A 20651-nucleotide genomic window follows, 5' to 3' on the forward strand; every position below is an offset into this window, starting at 1 on the left:
GCACCCTATCCCCTATGAAGTGTACTATAGGGAATAGGATGCATTTGAGACGTAGCGAGGGAGTTGGCCTGAGGAAGATGTATTGTGAGAGGCTGTACGGTCCGGCACAATACGGTACAATACAGGAGGCTGTTATTCCATCCCCCACACGACCAACCAACCAACCAATCGACCTACCACCTCTCTCCCAGTTAGCCAGTACCTCTTCTGAAGTGACAGGACAGGGCAGCATCTCCCCTCTCTCTGCTTCACAGGAGAGCTGACTGTCTGATTGTCTGACACATTAAACACACACACACACACACTTGCACACAGACACAGACAGACAAACATAAACACACTCGATTTACACAGCCATTACACTGTATTACACTGTAAACCCAATCTGAACACTCGGCACCAGTCCCACTCATAAAGCTCTCAGCTGCTCTACTTTATTTTTGTTCATTTTATTTCACCTTTATTTAACCAGGTAGGCTAGTTGAGAACAAGTTCTCATTTACAACTGTGACCTGGCCAAGAATAAAGCAAAGCAGTTCGACACATACAACACATGGAATAAACAAACATACAGTCAATAATACAGTAGAAAAAATCGATATACAGTGTGTGCAAATGAGGTAAGATAAGAGAGGTAAGGCAATAAAAAGGTCATGGTGGCAAAGTAATTACAATATACAAATTAAACACGGGAGTGATTGATGTGCAGAAGATAAATGTGCAAGTAGAGATACTGGAGTGCAGAGGAGCAAGATAAATAAATAAATACAGTATGGTGATAAGGTAGTTGGATGGGCTATATTACAGATGGGTTATGTACAAGTGCAGTGATCTGTGAGCTGCTCTGACAGTCACGATCGTCGTAAGGAGCAGACCAAAATGCAGCGTGGTATGTGTTCATGATGACTTTTTAATTAAAGAAAGCACTGAACACTGAGTACAAACTATACAAAACAATAAACGAATAACGACCGTGAAGCCATAATAAGAACTGTGCTGACACAAGCAACTAACATAGACAATCACCCAAAATGACAAAACAGGCTACCTAAATATGGCTCCCAATCAGAGACAACGACTAACACCTGTCTCTGATTGAGAACCATATCAGGCCAAACACAGAAACAGACAAACTAGACATCCAACATAGATCATAGACCACTCAGATCACACCCTGACCAAACAAAACATAGAAACATACAAAGCAAACTATGGTCAGGGTGTGACACTGACAGCTGGTGCTTAAAGCTAGTGAGGGAGATATGAGTCTCCAGCTTCAGTGATTTTTGCAGTTCGTTCCAGTCATTGGCAGCAGAGAACTGGATGGAAAGGCAGCCAAAGGAGGACTTGGCTTTGGGGGATGACTAGTGAGATATACCTGCTGGAGTGTGTGCTATGGGTGGGTACTGCTATGGTGACCAGTGAGCTGAGATAAGGCGGGGCTATACCTAGCAGAGACTTGTAGATGACCTGGAGCCAGTGGGTTTGGCGACGAGTATGAAGCGAGGGCCAGCCAACGAGAGCATACAGGTCGTAATGGTGGGTAGTATATGGGGCTTTGGTGACAAAATGGATGACACTGTGATAAACTGCATCCAATTTGTTGAGTAGAGTGTTGGAGGCTATTTTGTAAATGACATCGCTGAAGTTGAGGATCGGTAGGATGGTCAGTTTTACAAGGGTATGTTTGGCAGCATGAGTGAAGGATGCTTTGTTGCGAAATAGGAAGCCAATTCTAGATTTAATTTTGGATTGGAGATGCTTAATTTGAGTCTGGAAGGAGAGTTTACAGTCTAACCAGAGACCTAGGTATTTGTAGTTGTCCACATATTTTAAGTCAGAACCGTCCAGAGTAGTGATGCTGGACGGGCGGGCAGGTGCGGGCAGCGATCGGTTGAAGAGCATGCATTTAGTTTTACTTGCATTTTAGAGCAGTTGGAGGCATCGGAAGGAGAGTTGTATGGCATTGAAGCTTGTCTGGAGGTTAGTTAACACAGTGTCCGAAGAAGGGCCAGAAGTATACAAAATGGTGTTGTCTGCGTAGAGGTGGATCAGAGAATCACCAGCAGCAAGAACGACATCATTGATGTATACAGAGAAGAGAGTCGGCTTGAGAATTGAAACCTGTGGCACCCCCATAGATACTGCCAGAGGTCCAGACAACAGGCCCTCCGATTTGACACACTGAACTCTATCAGAGAAGTAGTTGGTGAACCAGGCGAGGCAGTCTTTGAGAAGCCAAGGCTGTTTAGTCTGCCGATAAGAATGTGGTGATTGACAGAGTCGAAAGCCTTGGCCAGGTCGATGAATACGGCTGCACATAGAAAAATGCTTATTGAAATGTCCAATTATAGTGGATTTATCGGTGGTGACAGTGTTTCCTAGCCTCAGTGCAGAGGGCAGCTGTTAGGAGGTGCTCTTATTCTCCATGAACTTCACAGTGTCCGAGAACTTTTTTGAGTTTATGTTACAGGATGCAAATTTGTGTTTGAAAAAGCTAGCCTTAGCTTTCCTAAATGCCTGTGTATATTGGTTCCTAACTTCCCTGAAAAGTTGCATTACAGGGCTATATCTGTTCCTGGTTCTACATTTTTTGAACGGAGCATGCTTATTTAAGTAAGATGGTGAGGAAGGTACATTTAAAGAATAACCAGGCATCCTCTACTGACGGGATGAGGTCAATATCATTCCAGGATAATTCCAGGTCAATTATAAAGGCCTGCTCGCTGAAGTGTTTTAGGGAGAGTTTGACAGTGATGAGGGGTGGTCGTTTGACCACAGACCCATTACGGAAGCAGGCAATGAGACAGTGATCGCTGAGATCTTGGTTGAAAACAGCAGAGGTGTATTTGCAGGGTAGGTTGGTTAGGATGATATCTATGAGGGTGCCCGTGTTTACAGATTTGGGGTTGTACCTGGTAGGTTCATTGATAATTTGTGTGAGATTGTAGGATTGCCGGGGTGTTAAGCATGTCTCAGTTTAGGTCACGTAGCAGCACGAGCTCTGAAGATAGATGGGGGCAATCAATTCACATATGGTGTCCAGGGCACAGCTGGGGGCAGAGGGTGGTCTATAACAAGCGGCAACGGTGAGAGACTTGTTTCTGGAAAGGTGGATTTTTAAAAGTAGAAGCTCAAATTGTTTGGGTAAAGACCGGGATAGTAAGACAGAACTCTGCAGGCTATCTCTACAGTAGATTTCAACTCCGCCCCATTTGGCATTTCTATCTTGACGGAAAATGTTATAGTTAGGGATGGACATTTCAGTGTTTTTGGTGGTCTTCTTAAGCCAGGATTCAGACACGGCTGAGACATGTGGGTTGGCAGAATGTGCTAAGGCAGTGAATAAAACAAACTTCGGGAGGAGGATTCTAATGTTAACATGCATGAAACCAAGGTTTTTACGGTTACAAAAGTCAACAAATGAGAGCACCTGGGGAATAGGAGTGGAGCTAGGCACTGCAGGTCCTGGATTAACCTTATCCTGTCTGTTTGGCCCTGTCCGGGGGTATCATCGGATGGGGCCACCCCTCCTGTCTCAGCCTCCAGTATTTATGCTGCAGTAGTTTATGTGTTGGGGGCTAGGGTCAGTCTGTTATATCTGGAGTATTTCTCCTGTCTTATCCGGTATCCTGTGTGAATTTAAGTATGCTCTCTCTAATTACCTCTTTCTCTCTTTCTTTCTTTCTCTCTCTCTCTCGGAGGACCTGAGCCCTATGACCATGCCTCAGGACTACCTGGCCTGATGACTCCTTGTTGTCCCCAGGCCACCTGGCTGTGCTGCTGCTCCAGTTTCAACTGTTCTGCATGCGGCTATGGAACTCTGACCTGTTCACTGTGATTACTATTATTTGACCATGCTGGTCATTTATGAACATTTGAACATCTTGGCCATGTTCTGTTATAATTTCCACCCGGCACAGCCAGAAGAGGACTGGCCACCCCTCATAGACGGGTTCCTCTCTAGGTTTCTTCCTTTGTTTGGGCCTTTCTAGGGAGTTTTTCCTAGCCACCGTGCTTCTACACCTGCATTGCTTGCTGTTTGGGGTTTTAGGCTGGGTTTCTGTACAGCACTTTGATACATCAACTGATGTAAGAAGGGCTATATAAATAAATTTGATTTGATTTGATTAACCTCTACAACACCAGAGGAATAGAGGAGGAGTAGGATAAGGGTTCGGCTAAAGGCTATAAGAACTGGTCGTCTAGTACGTTCGGAACAGAGAGTAAAAGGAGCAGGTTTCTGGGCACGATAGAATAGATTCAAGGCATAATGTACAGACAAAGGTATGGTAGGATGTGAGTACATTGGAGGTAAACCTAGGCATTGAGTGATGATGAGAGAGATATTGTCTCTAGAAACATTTAACCAGGTGATGTCATCGCATATGTGGGAGGTGGAACTGAATGTTTGGTTAAGGCATATTGAGCAGGGCTAAAGGATCTACATTGAAATAAAACAATAAACAATAACCAGAACAGTAATGAAAATGGCATATTGACATTAGGAAGAGGCAAGCGTAGCCAGGTGATCATAGAGGTCCAGTGAATGGTTGGGCTGGCTGGAGACACGACGATTCAGACAGCTAGCAGGCGGTGGCTAGCAAGCTAGCAGAAGGAGGAAAGTATTTTTTTGGCTTCTCATGCGGTTCCGTCGATAGACCAGTCATGATGGATTAGTAGGGTTCCGTGTAGCAGAGGGGTCCAGTCCAATTGGCAAATGGATCTATTCAGCTAACAGTCCAATATGCTCTAGACAGCTAGCGGGCCGCGGCTAGCAGGCTAGCACATGGGCATTCAGGGGACGTCGCGACAATGGGGCCTGTTGGAAAAAAAACCCTTGGGCAGATTACGTCAATAGTCCAGTTGTGATGGATAAGCAGGGCTTCATGTGGTAAAAGTGGCTCAGGCCGATTAGCAAAATAGGAATAGTGACACGAGAAATTGGCCGATGGACCTATTAGCTAACAGTCCGATATGCTCTAGACAGCTAGCGGGCCGCGGCTAGCAGGCTAGCAGATGGGCATTCAGGGGACGTCGCGACGTAGGAGCCAGTTGAGTAACCCCCTCGAGCAGATTACGTCGGTAGTCCAGTCGTGAAGAATCGGCGGGGTTCCGTACCCCGTACCGGCAGTGAAACGGGTCCAGGAGTGGCTGATGGACCTCTTCAGCTAGCCGGGAGATGGGCCTAGCATGGGCTAGCTCCAGGCTAATTGGTGCTTGCTTCGGGACAGGGGCGTTAGCCAGGAGTAGTCACTCGGATTGCAGCTAGCTAGCTGCGATGATCCAGGTGAGAAGGTTCAGAGCTTGTGGTAGGAATCCGGGGATATGGAGAGAAAATAGGTCCGGTATGCTCTGGTTTGAATCGCGTCCGAGATAAAGGTAGCTGATGACCGCTAGCAGTGGTTAGCTGACTACTAGCTAGTAGCTAGTTAGCTGGCTAGCCTCTGTTGGGGGACTCCGATTCAGAGGTAAAGAAATATACTTTAGAAAAAAGCAGATCCACACCACATTGGGTGAGGCGGGTTGCAGGAGTGTATGTTGAAGTTGAGGTTTAGAAAAATACATGCAAAGAAAAATATCTAAAAAGATACATACACACGTCAAGACGAAGGACAAAGACATTTGACTGTTACGCCATCTTGGATCCCTGAGCGAACATACATAAATGTACTGTATTCAAACCCTCCTTATTCATTTCTAAGAAGACTGAATCGGAAAAGACTGAATCAGAAAGACTGAATCGGAAAAGTAAGGATCTAGATGATGAGCGTAAAAGGTTGCTGTGGCAACTGCGCTTAAACAGCAGTATAAACTGAATGACAGTAATTCAATTGTTATCCCTGTCAACTCTTATGTGCAAGAATAAACACGCATTTGTAATCTTCCTCACTCGTACACAATGATTGGAAAATTGATCAACTAATCATCCAGAAAGTATCAAGTTGGAGAAGCTCAAGTAGAAAGTATTTCATGTCCCTCTGACTGTTCTTCTGAGGCCCCTACATACCATCTACGTACCTTACCTTACTCTGTACTCTCTCTCTCACACACACACACACACACACACACACACACACACACACACACACACACACACACACACACACACACACACACACACACACACACACACACAAGCAGCAACTATCCTTCCTGGGGACCACACAAAACATGACATAATATAGAACAATAATAGACTAGAACAGCTCAAGGACAGAGCTACAAATATTTAAAATAAATATAGAAATACATTAGGTCCTGTGCTGACAAAACACAGTCCCGCTTTAAATGACATGCAGTTTATAAATGCTTCATAAAGCCTTCATAAACACTAGATAAATGTGTTACAAATCATCTATAACCATATGCAATGCTTTATAAAGGGTTAATTTGGTAGGGCCTTTTAAAATCTGTTTAAAATACTGCTGTTTTTTCACAAATTCCATTTTCTTGTTTTTTTCTTTTTCCAGGTTTCAGATTTCCCCCAGTTACTTCTGGTTCACCCCAGTTTTTTTCATTCTTGTCTAATAGAAAAACAACTAAATTGGATGTTCTGTGTTCACAGCAATGCTTAAACCACACCAGGGGTGACTTATGAGGTCTGGGAAAAATCGAAGAAATTCAGATTCTGTAGATTGTTGCCCTTTAATTCAGTGAGCATGCCCTGCACTGTTGTTTGGTTAGCATCCAAATATTACACTTTATATATCTCAGAAGACTGAAATAAAACAAAACTGTTTGACATAGAAATACCAGATTTTCATAATAAAAAAAAAACGTATATATATATATACTTAAATATATGAATATATTCTACTCATGAGGCCAAGGGGGCATTTGGTCATTGACTGTAGGAAAGGGTTGTTTCAAATTACCATCATCTGGTGAGAGGAACTGTGTTTTTTGTAATAATAATGTATAATTTTTTTGTTTTGCTCAATCTGATTGGGTAGGCCTGGCAGGGCCTGGCTCCCCAGTAGGTGGGCCTTTGTCCAACCAGGCCCATTCATGCCTACGCCCCTGATGCAAACAGCACATGCTGACTGAATTGCACATCACAAATAGCCTACTAACCAAGATTTCAGATCATACTTTTTCAATACCTGGTTTGCATACCCATATGTTGAAACGTCTTTCCTACCTACCAGCTACCGATTACATTATTCATTTTCTGCTCCATGCCAAAACCATTTGAGAGCTGCGTGTTCTTGCTGCCTGCAGATTATATTCCGTTGAAACTAGGTGTGTAGCGCGCATGTGAGTATATGTCACGTGCTTTGCTATTTCATAGGCTACTTTGTGCATGATTTCACCAGTGGTGTAAAGTAAGTCGTTTTTTGGGGTATCTGTACTTTATTTTACTATTTATATGTTTGACAACTTTTACTTTTACTCCATTACATTCCTCAAGAAAATAATGTACTTTTTACTCTTTACATTTTCCCTGCCACCCAAAAGTACTCGTTACATTTTGAATGCATAGCAGGACAGATAAATTGTCTAATTCATGCATTTATCAAGAGAACATCCCTGGTCATCCCTACTGCCTCTGATCTGGCAGACTCACTAAACACAAATGCTTTGTTTGTAAATTATGTCTGAGTGTTGAACTGTGACCCTGGCTATCTGTAAAATAAAAAAAACAAGAAAATCGTGTTGTCTGGTTTGCTAAATATAAGACATTTTAAATAATTTCTACTTACACTTTTGATAATTAAGTACATTTAAAACCTAAATCAAAATATATTTATATTTTAGATTCTTTACAGTAGCCACCGTTTGCCTTGATGACAGCTTTGCACACTCTTGGCATTCTCTCAACCAGCTTCATGAGGTAGTCACCTGGAATGCATTTCAATTAACAGTTGTGCCTTGTTAAAAGTTAACTTGTGGAATTTATTTTCTTCTTTGAGCCAATCAGTTTTGTTGTGACAAGGTAGGGGGGTATACAGAAGATAGCCAGCCGTATTTGGTAAAAGACCAAGTCCATATTAAGGCAAGAACAGCTCAAATAAGCAAAGAGAAATGACAGTTCATCATTATTTTAAGACATGAAGGTCAGTCATGATATCAACCATTCAAATTTGGCCTTAGTGGGAGTGTCCATAGAATTCTATAGGAGGGAACCTTACTGCGTAAAGTATTTGTCATCGTCACTACTTAATACAGTCAAAAAGTCATAGTTATTCCTAAACCTTCCTATTTCCACAATTTCTCTTCTTAAAATGTGATTTTAAACCTAACCCTAACTAATGAAGGACAAGTTTGATGCGTTGGTCCACCAGACCTTCTGCGCATTTGGGTGGAAGTGTCTGAGATTGGGTGTAATGTGACTAATATGACATCACTTTAGAGCGTATGCCATCCTTCAGCACAACATGTCACCCTTAATAAAGCACATGTTTATATCATATTCAACATAGTGGGTTATGTCACATTTGACATAGAGGATTATGTCACACAGTTATACCACATTTATGAACCTTTTATAAAGCATGACATACAATTATAGATGCTTTGTAACACATTTACGTAGTGCTTATGGAGGCATTATGAAGGATTTATGAAGCCTTTATAAGCTGAATGTTGTTTAAAACATTACTTGCCAAGGGAGAGACGTTGTTCTGTGAGGGGTAGTTTTGAAGCTGACTTTGCTGTGGCTCTATACAATACTATGCGTTTCCTTAAATTTGTTTTGGACTTGGGGACTGTGAAGAGACCCCTGGTGACATGCCTGGTGGAGTATGCATGTCTGTCAGCATTGTATGTTATTTGATTATGCCGACAATTTGGAATTTTCATCACAGTAATATTTCTCATAAAAACAAGACGTGATGCAATCAATCTTTGTTCTACTTTAAGCCAAGTGAGACTGGCATGCATCTTGTTGATATTAGCCAGAATAACCCACCAAATAAGGACCAAGCAGCGTGTGAATGAGGAGCGGACATCCTTGGCCCGGGAGAAAGATGAGGGGAGGACATCCTGGACCTGGGAGGAGGTAATGGCAGGGGACAAGACCCTGCCATGGAAGCAGGTGGAGATGGCACAGGAGGAAAGGCAACCACAGAAACCCCAATAATTTTTTGGGGGGGGGCACGTGGAGCAGTCGGCAGAGCCAAGGAGTAAACCAGAGCCAGTCTGGGAGAAGGAGGATTCGGAGGAGAGAGAAATGGGGGAGTTGTTGAGTTGGAGGACGCACAGATTTGGAACAAAAGAACGTGTTGTCAGTTTGGTGCCACCTGAGTCAGTTCTCCGTACTCGTCCTGGAAAGTGTGTTAAAGTTCCGGAACAATTGATGCCGGCTATACACACCAGGTCTCCAGTGTACCTTCAAGACCCAGTGCGTTCTGTGCCAACTCCTCGCACTCTCCCTCAAGTGCGCTATCCCAGTCAGTTGTGTCCTGTTCTTGCTCCTCGCCCTCTCCATCCAGTGCGCCTCCACAGTCCAGTACTTCCTGTTCCTGCTCCTCGCACTCACCCTGAGGTGCGTGTCACCAGCCTGGTACCACGCATCAGGCCTCCAATGCGCCTCCAGGGTCCAGTACGCCCTGTTCCTCCTGTCCCCAGCCCGGTACCACCAGTGCCGGCAACACGCACCACGCCTACAGTGCGCCTTGGCAGTCCAGATCCTCGGCAGTCCAGATCCTATTTAGGTTGCCATTTCCATTTTGGTTTTGTGGATTGTCTATGTGTAGTTGCATGTCAGCACTAGTTGTTTATAGCTTCACGTTCGTTTTGTTAGTTTGTTTAAGTGTTCTTCGTTTTAATAAAAGAAGAATGTATTCCAATCAAGCTGCGCCTTGGTCTCCTCGTTACGACGAAAGTGACAATCACCTGGGATTTGAACTCACAACCTCATGCCGATCTTCCTGCCACGCCACCATGTCTGTCAATGACTGAGTTTCACATGTGAAATAGATGTTTTCACATGTTGAGCTGAAATGTTCAGTTGTTCACATGTAAACCATCAGTGGAGGCTTCTGAAGGAGGACGGCTCATGAATGTCTGGAAGGAGAATGTCTGGCATGGAGTCAATGGAGTGATATCAACCACCTGGAAACCACATCTTTGCTGTATTTGATACCATTCCATTGACTCCATTCCAGCCATTATTATGAGCCGTCCTCCCCTCAGCAGCCTCCATATGTTCACATGTGTTATACAGTATTTAGAGTTCACATGTTAACACCACCTTTTTACATTTGAGGAGAATAACGTTTTCACCTCCTGTGGAAATCTAACTCTCATGTGAAATTGCATTCTCACATGTAAAAAACACTTGAAATTTTGCATCCCCATGTTGTCACGTTTATTTCATGAGCTCATGTGCTCAAATTTGTAGTTTCATGGTATCACGTTTGAAATTTTGCATCCGTATGTTTTCACATTTATTTCACATTAGATCATGTTTTCACGTGTATTATGTTATCACATGTTACATGTTATGTTGTCACGTTATCACATTAACTTCACATAACGTGTGATCACGTGATCTCCCTAGGCAGGGTGCTGCTGGTTCAAATCCCTGAGAAAACTAGGTGAAAATCTGTGGATGTGCCCTTGAGCAAGGCACTTAACCCTAATTGCTCTTGGAAGTTGCTCTGGATAAGAGTGTCTGTTAATAAATGGAAATGTGAAATTCATGTGGTTATTCTGTAAGTGCTTACTCTGTTTGGTGTCCCCAAGCTCAGCCCAGACTAGTGACTTGTTCCCTAGTGTGTCACACTGTCACTGCAGGCCGTCTGCATCAGAATGACATGACACTGAAAAAAATAAACAGAAGCTCACAAATGTACAAACATGCAGACATTCTTAGATCAGAAGAAAAAAAATCAGTATACATGAAGAAACATACATAACATAAATCACTGGTTGAGCTCTCTTGCTGAAAAATGCACAGAACCAGAACAACATCCAACAGTCAACACTCTGAGATCAGCCAATAAAAACCCAATGTTCCTGTTAAAAAACCCACTCTTACTGAGAGCTCTGTAAAAGGCTGCCACAGTAGAGTGTTTTCATAAGTGTTTTCTCCACTTGAGCACAGATGGAGGAACACTCATAATACCATCTAAAGAGAATGGCCATCTAGAGAGAATGGCCATCTAAGGAAAATGGCAACTCTATTGAGTGCAATTTTCACTCAAGGACTGTGCAAGCACAACAAGTTCAACAGCACTGGCTGGCTGCAACACATAACCTGGCTTGACCCTCCTCAGCTTGAGTTTGTTTCAGTCCAGCATAGGTGACTGAGTGTTGCAATGTGTGTGTGTGTCTGTATGTGTCTCCATTGAAGAGTAGACACCCGGTGAAATAGAAAAGTTCAGTACAGATTGATCTCACACCACAACTGTGTCCACAGTGACAGCAGGGGATAGTAGCTTTGGCCCTGAATAGTTCTGTGGCTACTTCACAAAATGGCACCCATTTCCCTATATAGTGTACTACTTTTGACCAGAGCAATATGGACCCTAGTCAAAAGTAGTGCTCTATAAAGGGAATAGGGTGTCATTTGGGACACAACCTCTGTTTACCACAGCTTCACACGATGCACTTTATTCTGCTCACATGTCAAAGTGAAGACAACCAGCTTGAAAACAGAGCTGAGTCTGACTACATCACCTCACTTGAATGAAATAGGCTGTGCCCCAAATGGCTAGTGGTGTAAAGTACTTAAGTAAAAATACTTTAAAGTACTACTTAAGTAGTTTTTTCTGTGTATCTGTACTTTACTATTTATTTTTTTGAAAACTTTTACATTTACTTCACTACATTCCTAAAGACAATAATGTACTTTTTACTCCATACAATTTCCCTGACACGCAAAAGTACTCATTACATTTGAAATACTTTGCAGGATAGGAAAATGGTCCAATTCATGTACTTATCAAGAGAACATGTGGTCATCCCTACTGCCTCTGATCTGGCGGACTCACTAAACACAAATGCATAACTTGTAAATTATGTCTGAGTGTTGGTGTGTGCCCCTGGCTATCCATAAAATTTTAAAACAAGAAAATGGTGCCATCTGCTTTGCTATATATAAGGAATTTGAAATTATTTTTACTTTTGAAACTTAAATATATTTAGAACCAAATACTTTTAGACTTATACTCAAGTAGTATTTTACTGGGTGACTTTAGCTTTTACTTGAGTAACTTTCTATTAAGGTATCTATACTTTTACTCAAGCATCACTATTGGATACTTTTCCCACCACTGCAAATGGCACCCTATTCCCCACATTGGGCCCTTGTCAAAAGTTTTGCACTTAGGCAATAGGGTGCTATTTGGGACGTAACATAGTCATTAAACTTCTTCATTCTTCCATCTCTTTCGAAAGTCTAATCTAACCCTACTGAGAAGCAAATCATAATTAATCCCTGAGTAACGTGATCATGTTATACAGGAAAGGCTATCTCTCTCCAGAGGTAAAATTATATTTTTGAGAAGTCATATCATAGACAGTACCAGGCTATCAATCAACAAAGTCCCCATTCCCTTTCAGACTACTGCACCTGTTGGCCAGGGCGAGGGTTGATGGGGGACTGAGGGGGAAAGAGAGAGGGACGAGAGGGAGACAGAGGAGGAGATGGAGTGAGGTGGCGAGCAAGGGGTTAAACCTGCTTGGCTGTCAGCCCTTCCAATCACCTCCCTGAAGAAGACATCTGATCCAGTTGTGAACAGATGCATCTTGTTTTCCACCAGGGTTTTATGTTGGTCACGCGGTCCATTTTGTGCTATACTCTGAAAGCTAAACCCAAGCCAAAGAATTCATATTTACAGAATGAGGGCAATTTGAGAGAGTGAATGACAGACGAAGAGAGTGAGCTTTATATTTCAGCTGTTTGCTTGGAGGGGTTAACGGAAAGCAGAGTAATTCCATGTGCTGCCGAGCTGTATCTTGACGGCATAGCGTTGTCATGGTGAATTGTCCCTGGGAGCATTGTGAGTGTATTGTTGGGAGTGTGTGTGTGCAGTTTTATTTCTCTCTCACGTCAGAGTGCTTGAAGCAGCCCAACACCCTATTCCTGACAAAGTGCACTACTTTGGACTAGGGCCAGGTTCAAAGTAGTGCACTATGTATGGGATACAGTGCCATTTGGGATGTTACCTAAGACTGTTGTAATGAGAAAGCCGACTTGATTCGTTGTTTTATCTAAGTGGTGGTTACAGAGGGACTGAATTATCTTGGCTGTGCTGTTGGGATCCGCTGGTGTGGAATCAATTATGAACATGCCTGCATGGTCTGAGTGCCAAATGGCACCCTATTCCCTATATAGTACATTATTTATTTTTATTAATGCACTAGGTCCTGGTCCAAAGTAGTGCACTACGTCAGGAATAGGATACCATTTGGGCAAGAAAGGGGGATAATTCCCTTTGCATGTAATGCTTGGCATTTTTGTTCCCAATAACAATCAAATAATGAGGTTACACTCGGTCAAAGAATGCGTGGTCTTTTCTTTCAGTATGTCATTGTTCCTTTCAAACAGGGTGCTAATAGTTTAGGTAATGTCAACCTGCGAGGCATGCACTCAGACACGCACAATCACACAAACATTTATTTACCCTTTGAGTAATCCGTTTTAAATGGGAAACCGGATGGCTTTCAGCTCGGTGATACTTGTGCTTTAATTACAGCATCAAAATGTGATAATGTAAACCCGATGCAACAATACAGTATAAACCATCTTAAAACTCCCCCAAAACATTGCGCTCTCACTCTCTTACACACACAGCCACCCAGTTGAAACATCCATAGGCCTACACAAACCCTGCATGGCATGAGTTACATTATTCAAAATGTCTTCTTAAAATATGCCAATTTTTGCTCACACACAGGACCATAACATTCACCCAACAGAACACAAAGAGCCACATAATCCACATATAATGACCTGGGCTTTATTGTCTTATATTATCGTAGAGTTCTGTCACTTTTTTTATTTTCATTATTCTTTTCAGCCTCCAGGTGGGACAAGAAAACCTCAAGGATAAATCCTGCCTTTGGACTGGGCATTCAGATTCTGACGACACAGACAAAAAGTACTAGTAGGAGTAGCACTGTTTTTGTGCCTTACTCTTCACAGAAGAGAGCACGTTTTTTCCCCCAAGGGAAGGCACCCGACACTTGTGGTTTTTGGCCTTGCAGCCGTCTGGAGTTTGAAACGGTGAGATAAGAGAAAATTAGCCTTTCTCCATAGCTACCCCCCATTAGCATTTTTTTTTCTTGTCAGAAATTGGAATGATGATACATACAGCAATTGTAACTGCCATTCACCTCCCTTATCACCTATGCATAAACAAGTAACAAAATAATGAAGTCTGTCAATACGAAGAAGCTTACAATCATTTTTTTTAACCACAAAAACAGGAGAAAAATACAAAAATAACTCAATTCTGTTTTACAAAAATGTGTGTGGGGTTAAAATAATTAAAAGGGGGGGGGGGCATTGCATGAAAACAAGGGACCAAAATTATACAAAAGCAACATTAATATTGATAAAAAAAACAGAAAACAAAATCGATAAGTGCTTTGAATCAGAAGCATGAGAGAGAGATGCTTCTAGGAAGAGACTTCATCCCTAGTTTGTTACTTGTATCGGGATAACGTAAATGGAAGATCCCAGGAAGAGCTTTAACCCCGCTAAGTGAAGTGAACCAAAGCTGACCATGTCCTCCACCTCTGGCTCCCCTCCCCACAGAGTCTATCTGTATATCACCATTGAATTCCACATGATCCAAAGAAAAGCGCAGGGACCCAAAGGGGGGGGGGGGAAACCTGCATTGTGTTTACAATATACAAAATACCCAGGAGTCCGTAGCTACCTAACATTTACTACAGCACAGGAACCAATGAAGGTACAGTGCAAACAAAAAAAAAAAGAGAAAAAAAAGGAAACTGTAAACACAGCACAATAAATAGATAAAACAGCAGGCTCTGCACCATGCATGTGATGAAACGTCTCTTCTGAAATGTCTCTTTCGTTTATACAACTCTCACATCTCACACTCACAAGTTTATCGCTTTTTTATTTTTATTCCCAAGTGCAAAACATCACAAATAAAACAAGTTTCTGTATTCAAGTAACATATATACAAGGGGGGAGGGGGGGGGGGGGGAGGGTATTACAAATATTTAGTTACTGTACAGATACTAATTTGCCATATTCATAATTTACACAATGTCAATTTTTACTCTTATTAACAGTAACGAATACAAAAACAAAAACATTTAAAAAGCATGAGATGAGAATTGCAACCCATGTAATCCCCACAGTTGCCGTGGAAACGTGTCTGTCCGTACTCCGTATGTAGCCCGTTGTGTGTATGTGAGTGGAGTCCCGCCGACCACCCGCCTACCGTCCCTTTTTGCATTCCCAATGCTACGATGCACAGCACCTAAAGAGTGGATTGAGAGAGTAGCAGCAGACTCTCAGCAGAGGACTGGTTGGCCAGCAGAGGGTTGGGTAGCGTTGGGCCTGGCTGGACTGTCATGGTAGCTAGCAGCACCACCACCGCTCTGCTACGTCACCTCCATGGCCACTGTGTTGTCCGCTATACTGTTCAGAGCTGGTTTGTCTTGATCGTGATTATCCCTGGAAGAATACAAGACAAACACCATGTCAAAAACTGCTTCCATTAGACCCCTTATTAACTTTAACTCTGTATGTTGATAACATTTGTTTAACCTCGAGACTAGGGGGCAGTATTTTCATTTTTGGAAAAAATAATGTTCCCAAAGTAAACGGGCCATTTCTCAGGCCAAGATGCTAGAATATGCATATAATTGACAGCTTAGGATAGAAAACACTCTACAGTTTCCAAAACTGTAAAAATATTGTCTGTGAGTATAACAGAACTGATATTGCAGGCGAAAGCCTGAGAAAAATCCAATCAGGAAATTACTCTTATTTTGAAGCCTCTGCGTTCCTATGCCTCCCTATTGAGCATTGAAAGGTATATCAACCAGATTCCTTTTTCTATGGCTTCCCTATGTCACACGACATAGTTTCAGGCTTTTATTTTGAAAAATGAGCGTGAACGACAACATTGCGTCAGTGGTCAGCTGGTGGCTCTCAGAGTGATTTGTGCGTAATAGACAAAGGCGGCCATTGCTCCTCTCGCTCCTACTAAGAAGCCAATTGTCCCGGTTGATATATTATCGAATAGATATTTGAAAAACACATTGAGGATTGATTATAAAAAACGTTTGCCATGTTTCTGTCGATATTATGGATCGAATTTGGAATATTTTTCGGCGTTGTCGTGACCGCAATTTCCGGTGGATTTCTCAACAAAATGTGAAGAACAAACGGAGGTATTTCGGCTATAAAAATAATCTTTATGGAACAAAATGAACATTTGCTGTCTAACTGGGAGTCTCGTGAGTGAAAACATCCGAAGCTCAAAGGTAAACAATTTAATTTGATTGCTTTTCTGATTTTCGTGACCAAGCTGCTAGCTGGACATAATGCTATGCTAGGTTATCGATAAACTTACACAAATGCTTGTCTTGCTTTGGCTGTAAAGCATAATTTCAAAATCTGAGATGACAGGGTGATTAACAAAAGGCTAAGCTGTGTTTCACTATATTTCACTTGTGATTTCATGAATATGAATATTTTCTAGTAAGATTTTTTGTCCGTTGCGTTATGCTAATTAGTGTAGTTGATGACAATTCTCCCGGATCCGGGAGGGGTAGTTTCATGGCTTAACCAATTAATTAAAACAAATAACAGATTCATCACAACCCCTAACCTTATCATTTGTGAATAACCTTGGTCTGTGTCAGAGTGTTTTTATAATAGCATTCAGTTAAAGTCAGGGCATGCCTTAAACAGTATGTTATTCAAAGTGAATTTGTTAGAATATGTTAAATCATCTCACCTGGATCCTATGTCCATGGTAGAAGCCCCGGTGACCTTGTTGGGCATCTGACAGTTGGTGTTGACAGCCATCTTTAAGGCAGAGGAGGGCAAGGCTCCCAGAGCCCTGGGTATGTGGCTGTGGCGCGTGGTGGTGCCACCCAGACTGGGAAGAACAGGGGAGGAGGGTACGCTCATACGGACGTTGTTCCCTATCAGGACCTGAGTGGTGGTGGGAGTGGAGTTGGCAGCGTTGCTACCCAAGTGGAGGGGATTCCCGTGGGCGTTAGCTGGGGAGCTGAGGGAGGAGGCGGTGACAGGGGATGTAGTGGTAGAGGAGGGCTTGAGGAAAGTGGGGGCTGATGGAGGAGGAGTGGGAGTCTGGTTGGTGTTGGGGTGGTGGGTGTGGGTGGTGCTGGCGAGGTGTAAGCTTTTGTACACTCCTGAGGGAGAGAGACATTAATACATTAGACTATACCATACATGTTATTCATCAGTAAAATGCTGTGAGGAGATGGGTAAAGAAACTACCTTGATAAGACTAGAGCACTTCCTCAACTCTACAGTCCTGTCTCTCTATTCAATTGTATTTATTTGCAAATCTGGTCTGCGTCCTACAATGGTACTCATTCCATATATAGTGCACTACTTTTAACCAGGGCCCAAAGAGCTCAGATTCCATTGGCGCTGCTGCTCACCTGAGCCTGGAAAGACCCCGTTGACGCCACTTCCCAGAACCCCCTCCTCCTTGCCCTTGAAGGCCATCAGCTGGTCCGTGGTCACCAGGGCAGAGGCAGCAAACTGGGCGCTGGCCGAGTCTAACGTCTTAGATATTATACACTGGAGGAAGGACAGATGGAGACAGACCGAGTGATGTGATTGTACAACCACTGAGCATATTAAACATGGAAGAGTCAGTGAAACCAGTCATTCCCCTGGTTATTTTTTTCAGACAGGATGCAAAGCTCCCTCAAAGCAACACAAAGGCTTTCTGGCTTCGAGGGCTTTCCCCGACTAAAAACAAATCTTGGTTGATCGATAGTGGTCTTTTCTTTCGACCAATTGATTGGTCTGAATTTTAGAAACGTGTATTTTTTAAAAAATATATAAAGACACCCTATGTGTTCTAATAAAATCAACTACATGTACCGAGCGTGTCTTATGCATTAACTTCTCGGTGACAGGGGGCAGTATTTTCACGTCCAGATGAAATGCATGCCCAAATTCAACTGCCTGCTACTCATCCCAGAAAATAAGATAAGCATATTATTAGTAGATTTGGATAGAAAACACTCTGAAGTTTCTAAAACTGTTTGAATCATGTCTGAGTATAACAGAACTTATTTAGCAGGTGAAACCCAGAGGACAAACCATTCAGATTTTTTCACTCTTTTCAATCCAGATTTCTAAGGGACCTTCTTGCAGTTCCTACCGCTTCCACTGGATGTCAACAGTCTTTAGAAATTGGTTGAGGTTTTTCCTTTGTGTAATGAAGAAGTAGCCCTGTACAGAAGGAGGGTCACTTCAAGTGTAATGTTAGATAGAGGCGCGTGACCAGAAAGCTAGCTAGTTTGTTTTCCTCCTGTATTGAACACAGATCATCCAGTCTTCAATTTTATCGATTATTTACGTTAAAACATACCTAAAGTTGTATTACAAAAGTAGTTTGAAATGTTTTGGAAAAGTACACAGGTAACTTTTGAGATTGTTTGTAGTCACGTTGCGCAAGTTGGAACCGGTGTTTTTCTGGATCAAACGTGCCAAATAAATGGACATTTTGGATATACAGTGGGGCAAAAAAGTATTTAGTCAGCCACCAATTGTACAAGTTCTCCCACTTAAAAAGATGAGAGGCCTGTAATTGCAGATTCAGTCTTCCCAGCCTGGTGCAGGTCTATAATTTTGTTTCTGGTGTCCTTTGACAGCTCTTTGGTCTTGGCCATAGTGGAGTTTGGAGTGTGTCTTTTATACTGATAACAAGTTCAAACAGGTGCCATTAATACAGGTAACGAGTGGAGGACAGAGGAGCCTCTTAAAGAAGAAGTTACAGGTCTGTGAGAGCCAGAAATCTTGTTTGTTTGTAGGTGACCAAATACTTATTTTCCACCATAATTTGCAAATAAATTCATTAAAAATCCTACAATGTGATTTTCTGTATTTTTTTCTTCTCATTTTGTCTGTCATAGTTGAAGTGTACCTATGAAAATTACAGGCCTCTCTCATCTTTTTAAGTGGGAGAACTTGCACAATTGGTGACTGACTAAATACTTTTTTGCCCCACTATATATATCGACGGAATTAATCGAACAAAAGGACCATTTGTGATGTTTAAGGGACATATTGGAGTGCCAACAAAAGAAGCTTGTCAAAGGTAAGGCATGAATTATATTTTTATTTCTTCGTTTTGTGTCGCGCCTGCAGGGTTGAAATACGCTTCTCTCTTTGTTTACTGAGGTGCTATCCTCAGAGAATAGCATCGTTTGCTTTCACCGAAAAGCTTTTTTGAAATCTGACATGTTGGCTAGATTCAAATTAAAGCTACACTTGTTGTGCTATCTTGCATGTGTGATTTCATGAAAGTTAGATATTTATAGTGATTTATTTGAATTTGGCGCTCTGTATTTTCACTGGCTTTTGGCCAGGTGGGACGCTTGCGTCCCACATATCCCAGAGAGGTCTTCTTATGGTTTAGGGGACGCTTGCATCCCACTTGGCCAAAAGCCAGGGAAAATGCAGTGTGGCAAAATCAAATAAAATGATATAAAAATCTAACTTTCGTTAAATCACACATGTAAGACACTAAATTAAAGCTACACTCGTTGTGAATCCAGCCAACATGTCATATTTTAAAAAGGCTTTTCGGCGAAAGGATAAGAAGCTATTTCAACCCTGCAGGCGTTTCACAAAACACAGAAATAAAATATAAAACATGCCTTACCTTTGACAAGCTTCTTTTGTTGGCACTCCAATGTGTCCCATAAACATCACAATTAGTCATTTTGTTTGATTAATTCCGTCCATATATATCCAAAATGTCCATGTATTTGGCACGTTTGATCCAGAAAAAAAAACAGCTTCCAAATTGCGCAACGTCACTACAAAATATTTCAAAAGTTGCCTGTAAACTTTGCCAAAATATTTTAAACTACTTTTGTAATGCAACTTTAGGTATTTTTTAAACGTTAATAATCCACCAATTGAAGACGGGTCTATCGGTGTTCAATACAGGAAGACAACAAACCAAGCTACTTTTCAAGTCTTGCGCAACTCTCAACAGTGTTACACAGTTCCTAGATGGCCGTACTTGTTAATTGCACAAATGAATAACCTCAACCAAATTCCAAAGACTGGTGACATCCAGTGGAAACGGTAGGAACAGAAAACAAGTTCCCTAAAAAATATAATTTCCCAATGAGAACTCACTGAACAGACCGAGACCTAAAAAAAAAAAAAAATTCTGAACGGTTAGTCCTCGGGATTTTGCCTGCAACATAAGTTCTGTTATAGTCATAGTCACAGACATGATTCAAACAGTTTTAGAAACGTTTGAGTGTTTTCTATCTAAATCTACTAATAATATGCATATCTTATATTCTTGGCATGAGTAGCAGGAAGTTGAATTTGGGCACGCTATTTATCCAAAAGTGAAAATGCTGCCCTCTATACCTTAAGAAGTTAACACTGTTTGATTAAACAATTAAGACAAATTATTCAAGAGAGCCAGAGCTCAAGATGGTCTAACCAGAAAAAAACAACCTGTTCTTGACCCTGCTCC

The 20651-nt window shown here is 42.0% G+C and overlaps 1 protein-coding gene across 2 annotated transcripts in view; it reads right to left on the reverse strand.

Moving 5' to 3' along the window:
• Positions 1 to 13621: 13621 nt before the first annotated feature.
• Positions 13622 to 20651, reverse strand: part of LOC110535559 (enhancer of polycomb homolog 1-like) — a 61193-nt gene continuing 54163 nt past the window's right edge. For both annotated transcript variants that reach the window (XM_036935294.1, XM_036935293.1), the window contains exons 12-14: positions 17575 to 17716; positions 16899 to 17319; positions 13622 to 15607 (exon numbers count right to left, since the gene is read on the reverse strand). In XM_036935294.1, the coding sequence (XP_036791189.1) occupies positions 15535 to 15607; positions 16899 to 17319; positions 17575 to 17716 (636 nt within the window). In that variant the 3' untranslated portion in view covers positions 13622 to 15534. The remainder of the gene's footprint in view (positions 15608 to 16898; positions 17320 to 17574; positions 17717 to 20651) is intronic.

This window comes from Oncorhynchus mykiss, chromosome 11 (genome assembly GCF_013265735.2).
Source record: "Oncorhynchus mykiss isolate Arlee chromosome 11, USDA_OmykA_1.1, whole genome shotgun sequence".
In the NCBI taxonomy this organism is placed as follows: domain Eukaryota; kingdom Metazoa; phylum Chordata; class Actinopteri; order Salmoniformes; family Salmonidae; genus Oncorhynchus; species Oncorhynchus mykiss.